The sequence below is a fragment of the Accipiter gentilis genome, chromosome 4 (assembly GCF_929443795.1).
Source record: "Accipiter gentilis chromosome 4, bAccGen1.1, whole genome shotgun sequence".
Classification (NCBI taxonomy): domain Eukaryota; kingdom Metazoa; phylum Chordata; class Aves; order Accipitriformes; family Accipitridae; genus Astur; species Astur gentilis.
The window spans coordinates 8833248-8855576 of NC_064883.1; the positions used below are offsets into that span (position 1 = coordinate 8833248).

At 40.3% G+C, this 22329-nt stretch overlaps 1 protein-coding gene across 1 annotated transcript in view; it reads left to right on the top strand.

Moving 5' to 3' along the window:
• The window catches only part of SCRN1 (secernin 1), a 43229-nt gene extending 23491 nt beyond the window's left edge, over positions 1-19738 (top strand). The window contains exons 4-9 of the mRNA XM_049798737.1: positions 5893-6095; positions 10830-11024; positions 12664-12829; positions 14764-14944; positions 16842-17001; positions 17230-19738. Of these exons, the coding sequence (XP_049654694.1) occupies positions 5893-6095; positions 10830-11024; positions 12664-12829; positions 14764-14944; positions 16842-17000 (904 nt within the window). The 3' untranslated portion in view covers position 17001; positions 17230-19738. The remainder of the gene's footprint in view (positions 1-5892; positions 6096-10829; positions 11025-12663; positions 12830-14763; positions 14945-16841; positions 17002-17229) is intronic.
• Positions 19739-22329: the final 2591 nt, after the last annotated feature.

Below are 22329 nucleotides of genomic sequence, written 5' to 3' on the forward strand. Positions count from 1 at the left end.
AAAGCTGAAAATGAAAGAACAAGAGAAAATGGGGCAAACTTATTACAAAGAGAAAAGGAGCAAATGGACTCAATTTAGTTAAAGATGGAACAGGACAATAACTGCTTATTTAAGTGAATCAATGTTAGATCCAGTGGTCCTGCTGGAGTTTGCCCTAGGATGCTTAATGAGCAGGCTGAACCAATTTCAGGGGGATTCTTATTTTTTAGTTGAGAACTTGTGAAAGATGGGACGGGTTCTGGATGACTGGAAAAGGCTAAAAGTTGTGGCTATACAATAGAGTTAGAGAGTTGTGGTTATAGACCAGCCTAACCTCAGTTCCTGAAGGGGAAAAACCCACTTAAATATTAAGGAGTTGATAAATGTGCAACACCGTTAGTCAAGAAAAATCCTGTCAAACCATTCTACTTTACTCCTGTAATATGTTAACAGATTTTATGGAGAGTGGATAGGAAATAGATACCTTGGCTTTTAAGATGGCATTAAAACCTTAGAAGGTATTCTCCTAAGCAAGCTGGGAAGCAGGAATTAGAAGAAATTGTTGTTAGGTGTATAGCTGCCTGAAACTGTTATTGTAAATGTTCTCTAATGATGTCTCTGCAGAAATACAGTATCCAGCTGCCATAATGCAGAGGAATACAAGCCAGTTGGATAGAATGCAGTGGAAATGAGAAATATGATCAGAGGTCTATAGACTCTGACCAATGAGAAAAATCATGAGGGAATTGGGGTTATGTTTCTCTTCTAGTGTTTTCTCTAAACACTGTATTACTGAAGGAATCTGTGGAGAAGCTATACCTAGGAGGACTAGTGAGTTTCATTGCATCAAGGGAGACTGAATAGACTCGAGGGCTCTTTTAAGAAAATGTAGGACAAGCTTTTATCAAGAAAAGGGATATGTTAGGAGACTTTCCAAGCTCCACCTTTATTTTTTCCCTCCTACTACCATCCTTTTGAAACTTTTACAAACCATTGGTTTAGATGCAGAGTTCTGCTCATTTTTGTCACAGTTGTGACAGTCTCAAAATACTGTTTAACATTCAAATATATATGTCATCCAGCAGCTCTAGATTTACACACTAGCAAATCAGGAGATATCAAAATAAGGAGAAACTGGCCATAACCTACGAGTGATCATCACCTGTAGATAATAGCCTCCCTCTCTTCCTTCTTTCTTATCTGTAGAAGAATTTGTCTGTAGCTTGAATGCGGAGAGTGCTTCAGGCAAGAAGAACTAGAGATGTGTTGCAGACTACCATCTGCCTCTTGTTCCAGCCAACGTGATTCTTCCTCTTACTGTGAAGACTTGGCCAGTTGCATTAAGCTTATCTGTTTTGGATCACCTCATAGAATAAAGAGCCATCAAGTATGAAATCAGTCATACAGGCTGCAATGATGCAGCTGGCACCAGCTCTGCCTCTTTTTAACCATCTGCAGAACAGGCTAATTCTATCACCCAGGATTTTTTGGAATAAAAATAAATTGAGGCATTTTAAGCCAAATTAAGAAATGCACATCTCTGCTGGCCAAATTTTTCTCATACCTATGTATATGTTGGACTTCCGCATCAGTGTCAGATCTTAGCTGAAGGATGACACTCTGTGTGTGCTTGTATGACTAGCAGCTTGTAAAAGAAACTAAGAAGTTTATACTCTGAAACATGTTCTTCAGACCAGGCATAAGACTTGTCAACCCAGGAACACCATCCAGGTAGTAGAATCAAATTTGGCTTGAATGTTCAGGCTCCTCTAGAAGTTTGCTTCTACATTCTCTTAAAGTGATTATTTCTTTTTCTGTAGGGGAGACTTCCTCTCTCTTTGAACTCATCTGGAATTGTCACTTTTCAGTTAGGATTTAAAATCCAGCCAACATGGGCAAAGGCTGTAGGTGGGTGTTGTGAGAGCACATGGCATTAAACAGGCCAGAGGCATCTTTCAGCAGTGTAGTATAATTATGAAGTCACCATGTTTTGTTGTTGAAATAGGAAATTGAAAATTTATCCTGCAACATCATAGACAAAGCTTTTTTTTTTCACTAATGATCATGATGGGCATCAGAAAAGATGTATTTCACAAAGTTTTTAGCTTGTTTAGTAACTGGCTGCTGGCTTGATGATTGAAAACTGTGTTATCTAGTTTACTGCTGTATTGGAGGATTAAGACAGTGTCGTGGTTTAACCCCAGTCAGCAACTAAGCACCATGCAGCCGCTTACTCACTCCCCCCCCCATCCAGTGGGATGGGGGAGAAAATTGGGAAAAAGAAGTAAAACTCATGGGTTGGGATAAGAACGGTTTAATAGAACAGAAAAGAAGAAACTAATAATGATAACACTAATAAAATGACAACAGTAGTAATAAAAGGATTGGAATGTACAAATGATGCGCAGTGCGATTGCTCACCACCCACTGATCAACACCCAGTTAGTCCCTGAGTGGCGATTCCCTGCCCCCACTTCCCAGTTCCTATACTAGATGGGACGTCCCATGGTATGGAACACCCTGTTGGCCAGTTTGGGTCAGGTGCCCTGGCTATGTCCTGTGCCAGGTTCTTGTGCCCCTCCAGCTTTCTCTCCAGCTGGGCTTGAGAAGCTGAAAAATCCTTGACTTTAGTCTAAACACTACTTAGCAACAGCTGAAAACATCAGTGCTATCAACATTCTTCTCATACTGAACTCAAAACATAGCACTGTACCAGCTACTAGGAAGACAGTTAACTCTATCCCAGCTGAAACCAGGACGGACAGATATCTACAGATTTGTAGCTTGATAGTGTATCACAGCATGTCAGAACATATGAATGTTTCTTAAGAAATTATTAAAGTTTGTGCAATTGACTTGAAGGGTAGAAGTTGGTCCTACTCCATGCTGGCTTGTCTCCATCACAATTCATCTAAATGGAGAACATGAACCTAGTCACAACAGACAGAAAAATTGAGAGAAAACAGGTTCCAGCACAAATTCTTAAGAAATGCTTCTTTTCTGTTCTAGGGATTTATTAAAAACCTGGTCTTTGAAAACTGCACCAGTATTGCTGCATTGGTTAGCTTATCAGGATTTTCTTCAGATATTCTTCCTAGTGTGGCTGCAGTTTCGGGGTTTTTTGAGGCACAGTTGCCTCTATAAAGCACCTGTTTATGTAGGCAAGTACATTCATATGAAGAGATGGTGTACAGTTTCACTTATGCTGGTACAGTTAGAGCAGGACAACACTATCATACAAAAGGTATATATGAAGAAACCTGTAAAATACACCCTTATTTTTGCATCATCTTAATTTTTAATCCCTATGTGTTTGTATTATTTCTTTGTTCTTTTCATCACTGGTGCAATCACTTTTTCAGAGCTACACAGAGATGCCAATCTTGGCAGAGAGTCAAGAATGCTCTTTAAAATGGTGTTAGTTTGTTTACTAATTTCTTTCCTGAGAGACATCAAAACTGAATAAAGTAGAATGTCATCAACATGTATGTTAGATACTTCATTTGGAAAGTCTGCATCTGTAACTGATATGTGAAGTTGAAAAGCTTAAGTTAATGTTTCAACAAGATCGTAATATGCTGTGATAGCATATTGGAGGTACTGAGACAGTGGATTGTACTAAGTCTGAAATTTTCTTAGTGAATAATTCAAGCTCTCATCTGGGAGTGAAATTACTTAAAACATTTCTTCCAGCTTGTCTTGAAGGGTACTCTGAAGTATGTTAGTGGAAGGGTTATGCTGCAGTTACCCAGTGCGCTGATGCAGAGATAACTGGCAAGACTTACAGTTTTGTGGAGATTAGCTGGGCGGTTGTTGTGTAGGGTGGGTTTTTTGTTTTCTTTGGTTTTTTGCTGTCCCTTGTGAGTGACAGATAGGAGCACCCAAACAAAAGCAGAGCCCAGGCCTTTGTTAAGTGGAAGTAAATGTAACATTGGAGCCATTTGCAAAAAAATTATCTAAAAGGTGGTTCTTCAGCCTGAATCTCTGATGTACTTTTGACAGAGAAAGCTGGACTATAACCATCTCGGAAGGAAAATTTCAGGGAGACGTTATTAAAAGTCTTAGTGTGATGTTATGTCTCTTTAGCTGGTTTTTATCTAATTATAAACCAATGCTTTTGGTCATAAACGGGGAGAAGGGAACCAGATTATCACTGAATCTACTGATTTATATGGTCACCAGGGTAGTTGTCAGCCCATTCATTTACCTGTGGCAGTGAGAGCTCTTGGAGTTGTTCTTAGGGAATAAATAAGTTATGTTTTTGGACTAGCTTTTAAATTATGTCTGTGGTATGCACTAAGACTGGCATCTCTGTATTGCTCTGAAAAAGCAATTGCACCAGTAATGAAAAGAATGAAGGAATAACATAAATGCATAGGGACTAAAAATGGAGACAACAATACAAAACAAGTTTCAGCTAATAAGAAAAACAAGACAAGAGGGAAAGACTATAAATGCAAAATAAGATGTGATGGGGGAGAAATTGTCACTGTAAGTTAGGACCTAAAATTCTAGTTGGCTCTCCTTTGTCACCAAGTGATAAATAGATGCTGCTGAAAGAGACAGAAACACTGCTTTCAATAACTCAACCTAAAATAAGGCTAATAGTGGCCAACTATTTAACAAAGCAGGCCTAGTGCAGAGATCAGGTTGAAAAATATTCAGATCAACAAATTTGTATTCAAGTTATCAGGACGTGATTTGTGTACTGTGATTTTTAGGAAAGAGAGTAGTGTTTTCTTGTCATGTGATTTCCAGGGAAATGGAAAGTGCTAGCATAGTACTTAAAAAGGTGAATTTCTTGGAACTATTTGTCGGTCAAAATTACTTTGTCCATAGAGCTATTACAGAAAGATAAACACAGAGGAAAATACTAAGGTGACATAACCAACAGAGAGAAATTTTGGACTGATCCAGGTAACTCCCAAAGGATGGAGGCATGGATATACTTTTTTGGGAAATACTGCATTTCTTCATTACCAGTAATTGCATTTTGGAAGCAGTGGAATTATTTGCAGGTCTGATTTGGACTCTTCTGGTTACTGCCTTTGTTGTTGATTTAGGGCTGTAAATTATCTCAAGGGATTATTTAATCCCATTTATTAAAGGCAGGATACGGTCATTTCCGATAGCTTTGTAAAAGCTATTCTCATGCCTCAGTTTACTTTTCCCTAAAATATCCTTGCTTTGCTCAAACTTCCTTTTAAAATCATGTTCTTTTAGACATATGGTTACTCTTAGTTCAGACAAAAGCCATGTCTGGTGTTTAATTGTTAAACTTTTTTTGGGGGGGGAAGTTTCAGCACGAACACTGAAGCATGACTGTGCACAAATACTTCTGTCTACAGCATACGGTATGCATCAAAGGATAACATATATCTAGCTTCCATGGCCAATTAAATGTTGGAACATTGAGAAAGAGAGGTTGTAGAGAGATTGTAATACTGAGTACTCCTTCCCTTTTTTGATCTCTGGTAATATTAATTTGCAATTTTCCACTCTTCTGTACAGAAAAGCAAACTTGCATACAGCTGTTACTTTAAAAAGACCTTTGCAAATTGTCCTTCAAATTTATTCTGCCTGAGGGGAGGAGATAAATACAGCATTGCATGTTTAGAGTGCAGATGAGGCTATTGGTTGGTAATTGGACTCTTTTTTAAAAAACTAAAAACCAGCTATGATAGGCTTTAGAATAAAGAACCAGTGTAGACAATAAAGACTTGAAACAAATTAAATAATTTATATCTCATCCTGTAATTCTAGTAACTCATTAAAGCAAGAATTCTTATGCTAGGCATACCTGACACTTCGGTATTTTAAAACCAGATCAGTGCTGATGTTTAAGATGAATAACTTATGGAGGCCTCACTGTTACATGTCTGTCTGAATCTCTGTTTTACCCTTTTCTTTCAGACTTGGCCTAGAAAGAGGTGCAACAGCTAAAGAAGCATTGGATGTAATAGTTGCTTTGTTGGAAGAGTATGGACAAGGTGGAAATTATTATGAAGATGGGAGTTCATGCCATACTTTCCAAAGTGCATTTTTGATTGTGGACAGAAATGAAGCCTGGATACTGGAGACTTCTGGAAAGTACTGGGCAGCAGAAAAAATCACAGGTCAGTTTGACTCACAGCTAAACCTCTTGTATTATAAATAGCTGTAAAGAATTGCCTTGGAAGAATCGGTCTTAAAGTCACTGAGTTTAAATAAGAGGCTAATTTATGCAAGTGTTTGATTAAATAATTGGTTTTAACCTTCTAATTTGTACTATTATTTTTTTAAATGTTGATTTGCATTGGCTGATGTAACTTAGCGTTTTCTCTGAAGCTGGACATTGTTACCTGTATACATAAGCTATGTAATAATCATCATGCTTAAATTTTTATGTTTGGTAAGTGTTGTATTTTCCCAGATTTATTGACTGTTTGGAATGTGTCAAGTGTCTTTCTGATGGCATTAATGCCCAAATTGTTACTCACAAATCTAAAACATTACGAGGGAAGGCTAAGCATTGATAGCTTTGAGAAAAGGGCTTGTGTTAGATGGTAAGTTGAATGGGCTTTTGCTGGTTGCTTTACTGTGATAGATATAATCCCCTTATATCCCCATCTTCTTTGATACTGCAGAACAATACTTTTCTGCTCTTTAAACTTGTAGGTGGTTTCTTTTTCTGTATGTGTGAAGCCAGAGCTGCCAAACTAACTTCCAGATCTCATTGGCTTAGTGGCTGAATTTATTTAAAACTTTGCCAGCAAATATGTGCTGCCTTTATATAATACAATTGTCTAAGGCATGTATTTAATTTATTCTCAGTTGTTGTTTTTAGTTTTGAAGGGATTTTTTATTTTCATAAGAGTAGAGCTTTTTAAAATTTACTCACATTTGAACAAATTAAAAATTCAGCTAATTTAAGAGGATTTTTATCATCCACGCTTTGAGCTATGACAGATCCATTCAATTATCTTTTCCTTTTCCCCTCACTGTGTGGTGGGTTGACCCTGGCTGGACGCCAGGTACCCACCAAAGCCGTTCTATCACTCCACCTCCTCAGCTGGACAGAGGAGAGAAAATATAACAAAGAGCTTGTGGGTCGAGATAAGGACAGGAGAGATCACTCACCAATTACCGTCACAGGCAAAACAGACTCAGCTTGGGGAAAATTAACTTAATTTATTACAAATCAACCAGAGTAGGGTAATGAGAAATAAAGCCAAATCTCAGAACACTTTCCCTCCACCCCTCCCTTCTTCCCGGGCACAACTTCACTCCTGGATTTTCTACCAGCCCCCCCAGTGGCACAGGGGGATGGGGAATGGGATTTACGGTCAATTTATCACACGTTATTTTCTGCCGCTTCATCCTCCTCAGGGGCAGGACTCATCACACTCTTCCCCTGCTCCAGCGTGGGGTCCCACCCACAGGAGACAGTCCTCCACTAACTTCTCCAACATGGATCCTTCCCACGGGCTGCAGTTCTTCACGAACTGCTCCAGCATGGGTCCTTTCTATGGCATACAGTCCTTCAGGAGCACACTGCTCCAGTGTGGGTCCCCCACAGGGTCACAAGTCCTGCCAGAAAACCTGCTCCGTGGGCTCCTCTCCACAGATCCGCAGGTCCTGCCAGGACCCTGCTCCAGCGCGGGCTTCCCACGGGGTCACAGCCTCCTTCGGGAACCCACCTGCTCTGGCGTGGGGTCCTCCACGGGCTGCAGGTGGATATCTGCTCCACCGTGGACCTCCATGGGCTGAGGATGGACAGACTGCCACATCATGGTCTTCCCTACCGGCTGCAGGGGAATCTCTGCTCTGGCGCCTGGAGCATCTCCTCCCCCTCCTTCTTCACTGACCTTGGTGTCTGCAGGGTTGTTTCTCTTACATGTTCTCACTCCTCTCTCTGGCTGCCACTTTCTGTCTGTCCCAACTTTTTTTCCTTCTTAAAATTGTTTATCCCAGAGGCGTTAGCACTATCGCCGATTGGCTTGGCCTTGGCCGGTGGTGGGTCCATCTCAGAGCCGGCTAGCATTGGCGCTCTCGAACACAGGGGAAGCTTCCAACAGCTTCTTACAGAAGCCACCCCTGCAACCCCCCCTGTTACCAAAACCTTGCCACACAAAGCCAATACACACTGAAAGGTAGGCGATAGTAGATATGGGGAGGAGGGAGGTTTAACTCTGTTAAAAATACCAAAGCAATGAAATAACACCAGGCTGTGTAATGTTGTCTGACGGCCTGTTGTGAGTTCATGCCATCAAATATGAATCAGCTTACCTTAGCAGGCATGGTGTCTTCCCAAGCAAAGCTTGCATTTGAAGGATTACCTACAAGATGGAGGAAGTCTTCTAGCACAAAACAGATACCAAACATAGAGGAGGGAAGACTGATAATGCTATCCTGATAAAATCCAAATTCTGAAAAGCAGCTGGTTCCTGAAGTTCCGAGGGTTATGCAGTGACAGCCTGCTGCCTTCTGTTGACCTACCTGGCTGATACTTGAAGAACAGTGGTTTTTACTTAGCCGTTTTAGCTGCATCAGCAATAACCTTCATGTCCTTATTCCCAGCAAATAAACTGTTGCCTTCATCTTCTGCTTGCAGCTTTTTGAAATGATACTGCAGGTCTGTTCTGATTTTTACCAGAGCATTTCTCTTCAGGAGGTCCCTGTGAGCCGCAGATAGAGTAGTTTCCATCTCCTGCAGCCTGCTGAGGCTGCCAGGAGGAAAGGCTGCTGGCTATGTAAGAACTCTGTATTTCATACTTTGTTCAGGTAGTTACTTTTTGCAACCATAAGCATGCTTCTTAAGCTTTCAAATGAATGCACAAATGCTGCTAAAACAGGGAAAATGTGTCATTCCCCAGTGTGAAGGCATTTATTTTCCTGACTCTGTCCTCAGAATTGTTCTGTTTCTAGTATTACTGCTGCAGTTCTGTAAAGCTTATATTGAATGTTTATCAAGTGACTCTTTGACAGTAATTTAAGGATAAACACTGTAAAATCCTTCCTATTGCTGTTCTTCAGTCTGAGTGGAAAAATTTATTTGCCTGATGAATTTTCATTTTTTGAGGGGCATCAAAACCATGAAATACTATTTTATATGAGTGTCCTGGTTTTGGCTGGGATAGAGTTAATTTTCGTCTTTGTAACTGGTACAGTGTATTTTGGATTTAGTGTGAGAATAATGTTGATAACACACTGATGTTTAGTTGTTGCGAAGTAGCACTTGTATACTTTCCTTAGTTAAGGATTTTTCAGTTTCCCATGCTCTGCCAGCAAGCAGGTATAGAAGAAGCTGAGAGAGAGCAGGGCCAGCACAGCTGACCTGAAACTAGCCAGAAGGATATTCCATACCATAGAATGTCATGCTCAGTGTATAAACTGGGGGGAATTGGCTGGGGGGCATGGATCGGTGCTTAGGCATCAGTCAGCAAGTGGTGAGCAATTGCATTGATTGCATTGTGCATCACTTGTCTTGCTGGTTTTATTTGTTTGTTTTGTTTTTTTCTCTTTTTTTTTTTGTTTGCTATATTCCTTTTCATTACTACTATTATTATATTATTTTTTATTATTATTGTTAGTATTATATTTTATTTTACTTCAGTTATAAAATTGTTCTTATCTCAACCCACAAGTTTTACCTTTTTTTCTAATTCTTCTCCCCATCCCACTGGGTGGGGAAGAGTGAGTGAGCAGCTGTGTGGTGCTTAGTTGCTGGCTGAGGTTAAACCATGACAGCAAGTTACTAAATGTAATATTTAAAGAGCTCTTAAGGAGTGGCTTGCCTAGCTTGATATGAACACAAATATTCCTATCACTCAAGTCAAGAAAATTCCCTGAAAGGTATGCTGTTTGAAAATGTGAATCAGAACAAACTGTCAGTGGCCTAGTATAAGTCAGAACTGAATGACAGTGACTTTTACAGACTGATGCACAGAACTTCCTACTATAAGTTGTTACTCATTTAAATTGCATGCATGAGGCATTACAGGAGCAAGCTTACTTTTGTGGAAGGCAGTATTAATAACTTTCACAAATACTGCTTTAGTTTCTGTTTAAGAAAAAGTTTGTGCCAAATTCCAGAATCTGGTTTTATTTTAATTTACAGATTTACTTTATCAGCTTTTTCCCTAGGCTTCCAACACATTTGCTTTACTCTCTGAGGAGTATCTGCAGCAGCCACTGTTAGTCATGCTGTAGGTATATGGATATAAGCACTGCAGTATTTTTGAGAAAAGCAAATTAAAAAAACCTTTAATATTCTTTGAAGATTACTTACACTTTCTTTTTATTTCATGCCATTTTAAAATTTAAGATTGAAAATGAAATTTAATTTAAGCCTATCTTGCTGCTTATAATAAAATTGTTTTGCAACTGGGAAGCTTAAAGCAATTGGTAAGCATTTAAAAACACTTTCAAATTAAATTTTCAGTTTTGAGGGGCAAAGAAGGGTCATTAACCTAAATGCAGCTTTGCTGAAATATATTTTGAAATCAAGTCAGACCTCAAGCCTTGTTGTGGCAGTGGAATGCACCATTGGAGAAAAGATTAGGCAGTTTGGCATTTGCAGACCACTGTTACTTCATGGTCAGAATGTATGAGGTATGGATTGTGAAACTGGTATTCTGACTAAACAGCACTATTAATCACAAGGCAGTGTAAATACCTAAGTAGGGCACAGAGAATTGAGCTCTGCAGCCTGCAGTGACTGGTAATTCTGTGTATGTGTAGTTATGCAGTCATGCCAACTGTACATCCTAACCAATGGTTTGTTTCCTAATTGAAATTACATTGTCCTTCCAGCTTCTCCCACAAAAACTGTATTAATGCTCTCTCTTAATATGTGGCTCTTTCTACAGAGGGGGTGAAATGCATTTGCAATCAGCTTTCATTAACTACAAAAATTGATGCTGAGCATCCCGAACTAAGGAATTATGTGAGAAGTCAAGGCTGGTGGAACGGAGACTCAGACTTCAATTTTTCTGAAGTGTTCTCTCTTTCTGATGACCACTTAGCCTGCTGTTCTGGCAGGGAGAGCCTAGAAAAGCAAGGTGGTAAGTGTTAAACCATCTTTTCTGTGTGCGCAGTGGGAATTTTAGTCACTGCTGCCTCCTTTTAGGTATTCTGTCCAGAACTACACGTGACTAAGGAGAATACCTCTGCATGTGAAGCATGTGGAAAGGAAGACCAGAACTGATGACAGCTCCTAAACTTGCCATAATTTAGGATGAAGCTCTTAATGTCCCGCTCAAGTTTAAGGTCTTAAAACAGGACTGCTATTATAAAATAACTTTCTTCACTGTTGTTCTGATGTGCATGATGTGCCACTACATTTGTGCCTTGGTATGATAATAGTGGCCCTACCTAATACTAAAATTGTAGTATTAAATAAAATATGCCTCACATATGAATGTTTGAGCTCCACGGATTCTACGTATTGGAAGGTTTGCTTTTGGGGAAGGAATCAAGATCATAGTTGAAGGAAAAGCAATGCTAGCCAGTTGCAAACTGAAGTCCCTTTTTCATTGTCAACCAGAATGGACAATGTGCCAATTGCTTTCAGTCAAAGGAAGGGTTTCTTTCCAGACCAAAATTTGTTAACGACATAAGTTCTCTGCAGCTGGCCAAAATAGCTCTGAAATGGCCAGCCTGCAGCAGTGCATGGCTGACGTGTATCTGCTCTTTCATGTGTGAAAAACAGTACAAATTATCTCTTTATAAAAAGCCCTTTACTACAGATGAGAATTTACTAGATTGTTAGCATTTTCACATGTTGGCAAATGTCAAGAAGAATGTAGTGGTGAAATATTTGTTGCAATGCAGAGTTCCTGCTAAGGCTATAGAATTACATGGAGTGTGGTTTGTGTTTGAGAGGCAGCTGCAGTAATTGTGAAGGACCATAGGTAAAACATCTTAATAAACCCAGATCATAGCGCTAAAAAGTCTCAGGGCCCCACCGGCTGGATGGCTGTGGCTGCAAATCTTGCAGACTGCTGGGTCATTCCATGTCTCCTGGTGTATTGAGGCACCTGTGCACAAAAGGGTGAAGTCAGTGCAGGATTTGAGAAGTTGCTGGGGAAGAAGCCCTACCTGCCAAAGGGGTAATGCAAGAAAATATGGAGGTGCCGTGGGGAGAAAGCTGTGATAAGTCACAAGCAGGAGATAGAATGAGAACAGGGGATTCTTGCAGACAGTGGTTTGGAGAAAAATCTCAGTGTCTAGGTCTGCTGCTGTAACAACCTGTGAATGCGAGATGATGTTTCAAAATTTTGACCGAGCGCTAATGGAAATAGGTGAGAAGTGGGACATCAGGGCACTCCCATTCTGCCTGGGCTTGGGTAGAGGTAGCTTCTTAGAGGAAAATGGGTGTTTTATGTAAGTAGTCTGTTTATAGTGGTTGCTAAAGCAATATTAAAGATGTGATGGACTTTCTCCTGAAAAATATCTTCTTAATGACATTTCTTGCTACCTAGCAATTGTAATGCCTAATTAATGCTTCTTACTGTTCTCTTTTACTAGCAAGGCAAGTTCATTCTGGTTTACATTGTTTAAGTAGAAACTATTAACTGGGATTTGTAACATGCCTATGTCGAGTGTCACTGGTCATATTAGGCCAAAGCCCACTCAGCCTAAAATCCTTACCTGGGGTCCAAGCCATTGAATGCTCAGGAATTTTTTTCTGCCTTCATATAGGTGATGTTTCTGCACAAGCTATGATTGATGTCCTGCGTGACAAGGATAGTGGTGTCTGTGTGGACTCTGAATCTTTCCTTACTACAGCTAGCATAGTGTCTGTTCTGCCTCAGGACCCTAGTTTTCCCTGTGTTCATTACTTCACTGGCACGCCAGACCCTTCAAGGTAAGATACAGCATTGGGGTTTCCTGGGTGCAGAGCAGATGATGGCTTGAAAGATAGTAAACAAACCCTGCTACATGAATTGGAACGTGCTTCAAGAGCATGTTCTAACCAGAAATGGAATCAGTAGTTGTTGGTGTGCAATCTGACAGTCCTGTGTTACTGGACTGCATCTTGCTGCACTTCTAAAGGACACCACTGGGCTGAAAGGCTGTTTCTGGAACTTTGCCTAAATTCAGAGCTTCTAGAGTAAATGCAGTTTAGGGAGGACCCAGGAACTACTACTCCAGTTTATTTGCTTTCCACTGAGTTCTTGTTGAGATGATGAGGTTGTGGAGAATTTTAGTCACTTGTCTTGAACAAGTGGGTGCAAAACTGAAACAAATAATGTGTCTAAATAGCAAAGAGGGGGTGTGTAGTGTAGTATAGGTAGCCTTGTTTGACATCAAAATGTTAACAGAGCAAAACATCTGCAACTCCCAGGTATCACAAGTATTTTCTTTTTACTGGAGAGATAATTTCCAGTTGGTTTAAATTATGTCCTCTCTAGTTGAAAGCAGTAGAGGACGTAAGGGAACTCATGGGCCAGATCATCAAAGAACTAATGAATTATCTTGTGTTTTAAACGAATCCACCTGGGATTCATAGATACTAAACTAAACCACTTGCAGTTATTCAGGAGATCTACCACTTGCATTGAGGCAAAGAGGTTATGGGGAGAAGAAAATGGTGCCCTTGAACAGCTGACAGTCATTCCTACAAAAATAGTGGTAGCAAGCATTAGGTTCTACCAAGGGCTACAGAAGTCCTCCATGCCAAAGGGACTTTCCACCCACCTTGCATTATGCAACTCAAACTTTCAGGGTTAAGTATGAAGTTTGAGCTTGCTTACCAAAATTTTTTTTTACTCGATGCAAATACATTGAGATAAAAAGGAGCAAGGCTTCAAATTGTTTTGGTGGGATTTCTATCCTTTTTAAAGGTGGAGAGTCTAGCTGTAAAAATACCCTGTTTAGAGGCCTTTCTTGCTTTATTTTACACTCTAATGCATTAAAAAAAGCATTATTTTAAGTGCAGCTAGTGAGTCACAAACTCTTAGTCAGCAAGGCTTCATGATAGTGATGAAAGAGGTAGTAGCAATGAATCTGCTGACTGTATGCAGGCAGTGGTTATTAATCACATTTTGTAGAAGTCTTGCACTTCTGGCAGCTTCTTTACGGCAGAATGCAGGTTGCTGTTTTGTTGTGTATCTAAAGGGAAGGAAGGCAGTTTATGCACTTGCAATACCCTCTCTCAGATTCTCGGGAATTAAGATCCTGGATTGCTATGGTTTTGTTGTCTGTCTGTCTCTGAAGTTTAGATCCAAAGTCGGCGCTGAAGTTGTTTGAGAAGTATCACAATATTGGTAGCTATGTCTTTTTTCCCTGCCTTGACATAAAATTCTAAAGTGCTGCTGGGTATATGCCAAATCCTCTGATACTGAGCAAGGTATGTAATCTTACCTGCTCCACACAAGTGCGTGTGATTTTAATGGAAATTAAATCTGGGAGGAGAAGGAGAGATGGCAGTGTGAACAGAGGAGAAAAACTGATGCGAGGCTGAATGCTGAGATTTGTTTAAAAAAAACTTGGAGAGGAAAATACAGTGCTACTTTTCTAAAGAAGTGGCAGAGCTGGCATGAAGGAGACCAAAGAAGCCTATACATAAAAAGGGGTAATAAAGTTTTACAGTAATTGAGACAAACCCAATTCTTTTAAAGCTCAGAGACTTTATTTTGCTTGTGACCAGTACCAACTCTCTAACCTAGTCTGTGCCTAGTGTAGATTAATTACCTATGCTGTTCTGTACCTGTTGTTTTAAAATAGCCTTGTGAATATATCAATAACATATATAAAATCTCTCTTATTACTGCAAGCAGTAATTCTCATTTCTTTCAGGTCCGTATTTAAACCCTTTATTTTTGTTGATGATGTAAAATTAGTACCAAAAGTACAGTCTCCTTCTTTTGGCAATGATGATCCTGCTAAAAAGATACCTCGATTCCAGGAGAAACCTGATCGCAGGCATGAATTGTACAAGGCACATGAATGGGCCCGATCTCTCCTTGAGAATGATCAGGTATGAGCTGTGGGACCTGGAATTAAAGAATTAAAGGTAGATTCCTAACTCCATAATTTACTTCGAAGTCACTCACTGAAAAACATTCTCTGAATATTCTTAGAATCCTTGCAATTTTAGCTTGAATAATGATGCCCTTATTCTGCGTAGGGTTGTGGTTTTTGGGTTTTTTTGTTATCCTGAGTGTATTGCTCTGTTCCCTTACTTTTACAAAGTGAAAAGTCAAACTGACAAGGTGATTATCTTGTTCAGTCCCCATTGTGTATATGGTCTTTTAAAGTGATTACTGAACACTGGATGCTAGTGCAACATGGTTATCAGAATTATATGACAGAATGATGGCAGGTATGTTGTAATTTAAATTACACGCTGGATTAAGAACGACATAGTTTGAGGGTTTTTTTTCCTGAAGCAATAATTTGCATGTGACACTTTTGCATGTCTCAATTTAATGCATTTCTGTTAATTTGTAAGAAGTAGCTGAAAATGCCATGTGAGAAGAAAGGACACTTTCCAATGCCATGCAACAGGTACCTGAGGGCTGAAGACCTTCCAGTGTACAATCCTAAAGTGTTGAAAATCTCTTATGGGAATAAATTTCAGAATAAATAAAGGCAGGAAGGCGATTATTCTGTACAGCTTTTCCAACTGATTGAGATAGTACTTTTGTTGTCATAGTGCAAGTAGTTCGATAACTGTTCTTTGTTATTTGCAATTACAGCTACAGCAGTAAACTGGATAACTGGTTATAAGGAGGTAAAACAGAGCGAGAGATCACCAGGGCATGCCACTCATGCTGGTATTGATATTTCAGGCAATTTGTGGAAGACCTATATAGTCATGTTGAACTTCCACAGAGGACTTGCTTTTCTGCAATTTTCCTCTGTGCATATTTGCATAGGTCAGAGTCTTGCTAAGATCGTAACAGCATTCAGGCTTATCTATTAGTCATTAAAGAAACCACGGTAACCTCTGCTAGTACAAACACCGTTTAAATGCAGTTTTGGCTAGATGTGGGTTTTAATCCCTTAGAATGGTTCAATTTAAAATCTGTGGCCTCTGTGGTAACATTGACTCAATGTGCAGCTAGCTCCCATAGCATTATGTGAGATGCTGATTTAGGGAAGACCTATAAAAACTGCCTACCTTGAGAGCCTAAACCATAGCTTAGGTGCTCTACTCTTTCTGCACAAAGGCTGGTATAAATCCTGGAAAGCTCAGAACCATCACTCATTCTAAATGCCTTATTTTCTGGAATTCAATTTTGAAAGCTGCAAGCAAAATAAATAGCACTTCCCCATTAAAAAAAAAAAAAAAAAAAAAAAAAAGTAGACTTAAATAACTTCTGGATAGAACAAAATGACACTTCTTCAGGAGTGACTTTCCTGCCCAGAAACAAGAAGAGCAGCGAGTCAGAATGGCACACAAAGCCTTCCCTGGGATCTGGAGTCTTGACCCTGTTACATTACACATCATTTCAAATCTAATCATCATCTTGCAGGTGATGATCTGAGGGATACACATGTACATACCATGATCTGTACAATCCTTGGTGCTTCTAGTCTTCTCATATAGTTCTGTCTGTGGGTTTACAGGCTTAAGAAGTTGCTTTACCTCTTTATCATGTGTACAAGCCTTATACCATTTTCCTCTATCCATCTTTCACTCCATCTTCCTTCTCTGTTTTAAACTTAGCCAACTCCTTCTTGGTTATTTTTCTTAATGTGTGAAGTGTCCAGCATGGTTCCTTTCAGCTTTTGACCATCAAAATAACTATTAACAGAAATAGTTTGTACTTAAAAATACTTGAAAAGATCTCCGTAAGAGAAAAGAACAGTAAAATGCTTTAACGAGCCTGTTTGCTGGTTAATTGAGTTTGGTTGTTTCATGCCTTTAGGATAAAGGCCAGAAACTGATGAGGATTATGTTAGACCTTGAAAAACAAGGCTTAGAAGCAATGGAAGATATCCTTACTCGTACAGAGGTTCTGGATCCTGCTGAAGTAGTGGATCTTTTCTATGACTGTGTTGACACAGAACTAAAGTTCTTCAAATAAAGTAAGCAAACACTTCATAATTCTTTAAATACTGAGTTTCTGGTACCAGGTATCTTTTACACTAAGCTAAGGGTGTTCAGAATTGGGTCCAAAGCCAACTTTCTACCTCAGTGCATCTGCTTGGTTCGTCTCCAAAGTCCCTTTTCCCTATGCTACATTGCAGGCAATTTTTTTTTTCAATTTAGCCCTTGCTTGGAATGGATTTTAAACAAATTTTATCTCATTTCAGCTATGGTGGCTATTGTTAGCCTTTTCACTGGAAGATTGCAAAGTTCTTCAAGCCTTGAAAGAAAGTCTTCACACTTGTGAATTTGCAGGAAAAACATTTCTAGAGGAAAAAAATGTTACTTGCTAGCTGTATCTGGTTAACAAATTGCTTTCCTTTGTCCAATCTCGTGGTGTTCCTGTTTGTGTATGTATATAGTGAAAGGAGAAAGTCACTGACTGGTCCAATTACTGTGTGCATGCTGGCTAATTTAGTACAGAATGTTTAAATATGTATGTTGGGCAACCAATTAAAGCAAAGATTAACTTCATCAGGCTAACTGCCATATTGTCATTGAAAGCAATCTGTTTTTTTCCTCTATTGCTCAGGACTAGGCTTGCAGCAAAGCTGACTTGCATTTTTCTCTTCTTGCTAATTCACACAAAGATGGTAGAGTTGAAATCCCAGTTTTGAGGGAGCAGGAAGGTAAGTCCTGGTTCTTGACCTTGCTGTACTGGCCTCATATGGGCATATCTGGTTACAGTAACTCAGCAGCTGATGTTATTCCTGTACAAACTATCAGAATTAGGTCTCCCAGGTTAAGTTTTGCCTTCACCTGCACCCAACTTAGGGAAGCTTGTGTTTGTAATGCACCTGGTTGCTGCTCTAGTATTGAGTACTAAAATGCAGAGCCAGCCTGGATGCCTAAGACATCTATACATAACCTATTGGCTCTTAAGATGCAATTAATAAGGTGTTATATTTATACAGAAGCTACAAATCAGGAATTTTTCAAGGGAAGAGATGCTGGACATAGATCAATACCTGACTATCCTCCATCTTTCTGCCTCTGTACTGCTGAACAGTTCCTAGTAATCTCTGTGGTGAGCATACATAGCTGATACATCCATTAAGTACCACTGAGTTACTGGTGGGTGTGGCAATCCAACTGGCTTAGCAATGGCTGTCTTATGCTTCCTTATATTAGAGTGCAGTTCTGCAGCATGCTTCCCTTCCTTGACAGTGTTACGGACAGATCTGCTTTTCACGTTCTTTTTTTTCTTGTAGAAGTGAGATAGGGCAAACACTTAAGAATTAAACCAGTGAACACTGCTTCCTGTGTCATGCAAAGATGGTTGGGGTTTTTTTAACAGGAGGTTGAGAAAAGAAGTCCATGCCTTTAATAAGTGGAAGTTAGCATATGGAGTTAAAATCCTTTACTGTTCAGGGAAGGGGATGGTGAAGAACCATGGATTTTTGTACTGAGGAATTAAAAGCTCCTTAGAAGGCAGCAACGCCTCAACTTGAAACTGTAGGAGTTGTGCATTAGGGAAATAGTCATTGCTATATTGGCACACTGCATTCTCAGAAATTTTTTTTTTTAAATTAAATTGTTCCCTTCAGACTCATTACTTCAGTATTGCCTTATATGACAAGTGGCAATCGGACAAGAAAACACTGGGCCCTTTCACTTACAGAAAACAAGCATGAAGATATTTTCTCTTATGGCCTACCTAATAAACTTCCCATTCACAATACACTCGTCCCATGCTATTACAGGAACAGCTCCTGTGCCTAGGTATTCTGAAAGTGGAGAAAAGGAAAGGAGAAAATAGGCAAGTAAACCCTAAAACTTAGCTTCTATCTACGTAGCCAGAATAGGGACTGCAAGGAGCACACTTCATTTCAGAGGGTTTTGTGTTGGATGCAGCCAGCTGAAAGAGCAGTGTGCTTTTGCCAACTGCACCCAGCTGAAGTAAATGGACTTCCCATGAAATCCACTTTTGGAATGAAAGGGTACTTTGAATGAAAATGGTTCTAATCAGAGTACACTTTAAGACATACCATGTTGAACTTCAAAGCTGCTTCTGTAAACTGTTGCTTGCTGAGCACTTTGCATCCTGATAGGAGTACCTGGATATTTGTGAACAAGGGGAGAACAGGGATAAAATGACTGCCCCATCCAGAGGGCAAAAATTAGGATATACCACTTCACACAGCTCTCTTGCACAACTCTGATCTCTAACCTTTGGGAGGGAGACAAGATGAAAGAAGAGGGTGTTCCTGCTAAAAACATAATATATCTTACTTGCCTGTTTCTTAAGAAAGACAAACCCAACATTTGCAATTATCTTGTGGGAATTTATGTCCTTATTTGGAACTGCTTATGTGACAGAACTAATAAATTGTTTTGAGCACAGTGATCCAGGTAGTAATTTTCTAATAGTATGTTGCTTTTGCTTCAGCTGTGTAGTGCATTTAAAAAAAAAAATACTGTGCTACAGCAACATGCTTGAGTGCAATCACTAGTCTTACAAGTCTGAGAAACCAGAGCACCCCCATGGCCTTAAAACTTCCAGTGGTCTTGAATGCAACTATGGCTCAGTGGAAGGACATAGTGGGACTGACTGCCACTGGGTGACAGCCAGTGTGATCTCTGTATCTCCAGGTAATAGCAACGTCAGAAGTTTCAAATGGATCTTGAACAACAATTCAGTATACATGGAAATAATATTTCACCAACACTTGCAAATATGCCCAGGCTTTCTAATTTAATACTTGAAAGATGGTGTTTGCTTCTAAAATACACCTAATCATAATAAAAACTGGAGTAAAATTTTTTTCTCCTTTAGCTATCTTCTGGTGGGTAGTCTAGTATTAAGTAGTTTTAAAATCCTTATGAAGGCATTTATTACAGAGCAGTACAGAAGTTCCAGAACAAATGAGAACGAACAATACATCACCTTTAATAGTACTATAACAAAAAATTCTTCAAAGCAGTATTAAACTTTTCCAGTTGTTTGAGAAGCAATGTATATGCTGACCCCTGCTTATTACTATATTCATGCATATTTATCAAGTAACTATAAGGTCAAAGTGTCACTATTTTTTTTTCTTTTCACATGAAATGCAGCAAGGTATCATAATAGGCTAGAACAAGACTAATGATGCTTTCTTAATAGTCCTACAGGTGAGGAGCTTCTTACCCTTACACCAGCTCCACACTGTGAGCACGCAGGTGTGGGAGCAGGAGTTACGGTGTAACTGAGCTGTTGCAAGAACTAAGAGAAAAGCAGAGATATGTAAAGATGCAGTTACCTGTCTTTTCCAAATAGTTTTGTTCAAAGGCAGGGCCATGGGGGAAGATATTCACCTATGATCTATAATGGTATTACAGCTGCAGCTGAGGGGAGTTTATGGAAATTGTATAAATTAATGCCGTAACTGTAAATAGCCTGGCTGTTAGCACCAGGTTCACCCTGGAACAGCAGTGCCCTTCTTCAAGCTGGGGAATCATAGAATCATTTAGGTTGGAAAAGACTTTTAAGATCATCAAATCCAACCGTAAACCTGCCACAGCTTAGTCCACCACTAAACCATGTCTCTAAGCACCACATTACTCATCTTTTAAATATCCCGAGGGATGGTGACTCTACCACTTCCCTGGGCAGCCTGTTCCAATGCTTGACAACCCTTTTGGTGAAGAAATTTTTCCTAATATCTAATCTAAACCTCCCCTGGTGCAACTTGAGGCTGTTTCCTCTTGTCCTATCACTCGTTACCTGGGAGAAGAGACCAACACCCACCTCACTACAACCTCCTTTCAGGTAGTTGTTGGGAGAGTTACGGTCTCCCCTAAGCCTCCTTTTCTCCAGGCTAAATGGCCTCAGTTCCTTCAGCCACCCCTCATAAGACTTGCTCTCTAGACCCTTCACCAGCTTTGTTGCCCTTCTTTGGACACACTGCACCACCTCCCTGTCTGTCTTGTAGTGAGGGGCCCAAAACTGAACACAGTATTCAAGGTGCAGCCTCACCAGTGCCTAGTACAGGGGGATGATCACTTCCCAAGTCTTGCTGGCCACAGTATTTCTGATACAAGCCAGGATGCTATTGGCCTTGGCCACCTGGGCACACTGCCTGCTGGTATTCAGCTGGCTGTTGACCAACATCCCCAGGGCAGCTTTCCAGCCACTCTTCCCTAAGCCTTTAGCATTGCATGGGGTTGTGACCCAAGTGCAGGACCCAGGAAAGCTGAAGAAGGGGAATCAAAGAGTGGTTGTGGTTGGAAGGGATGGCTGGAGGCCATATGGTCCAACCCCCTTGCTCAACCAGGGCCACCTAGAGCCAGCTGCCCAGGACCATGTTCAGACAGCTTTTGAATCTCTCTAAGGAGTGAGGCTCCATAATGTCCCGGGGAACCTGGGCCAGTGCTCAGTCACTCCCACAGTCAAAAAGTGTTTCCTGATGTTCAGACAGAGGCTCCTGTGTTTCAGCTGGTGCCCATTGCCATTGGTCCTGTCTCTGGGTACCACTGAAAAGAGCCTAACTCCATCTTTATACCCCCTTCAGATATTTATACACATTGATGAGATCCCCTCTGAACCTTCTCTTTTCTAGGCTGAACAGTCCCAGTTCTCTCAGCCTCTCCTCAGAGGAGAGATGCTCCATTCCCTTCATCATCTTAGTGGTCCTTTGTAGGACTCTCCAGTATGTCCATGTCTCTCGTACTGCGGAGCCTAGCACTGGACACAGTATTCCAAGTGTGGCCTCACCAGTGCTGATCGAGGGGAAGGATCGACCACCTCCCTTGACTTGCTGGCAACACTAGTATTAGTGCAGGGAAATGCACAAGAGTAAGGGTAATTCTTGCTGGAAATAGACATCTTATGACCAGATTGGAACATCTGTGATCCAAAGACCTTACCCCAGGCTGCATATTAAAAGCAGAAACTCAAGTCTTGTCCGCTGCTAGGTTGTTACTTTTTTCAACCAGCTCTATCCAAGGGAACAACCCCTTTGGGGACTGCTTGTTCCATGTGGTGTATTTTGGACAATGACGCCTTGCTGCTGCTATGGCTGAACAGTAGGACCTTTAGTTGCCTGTTTAAAGTGTAGGTGTTGGACCCCTCATCCAAAGACCTCCTAATTGCTGGGTCAAGACACTCTGTCATACAAATGGTAAACATCCACTTTGCCAGCAGGAAAAGACAGGACATGTACCCTTATGTACATACTTCATGGCATGTGTATTCACACACTTTTTTTTTTTTTTTTTTTTTTGCTTGCAGTAGAATAACTTTCTTTTCCCCCAGTTCGGAAAAGTTCTGTCTTCTTTGTCAAGTC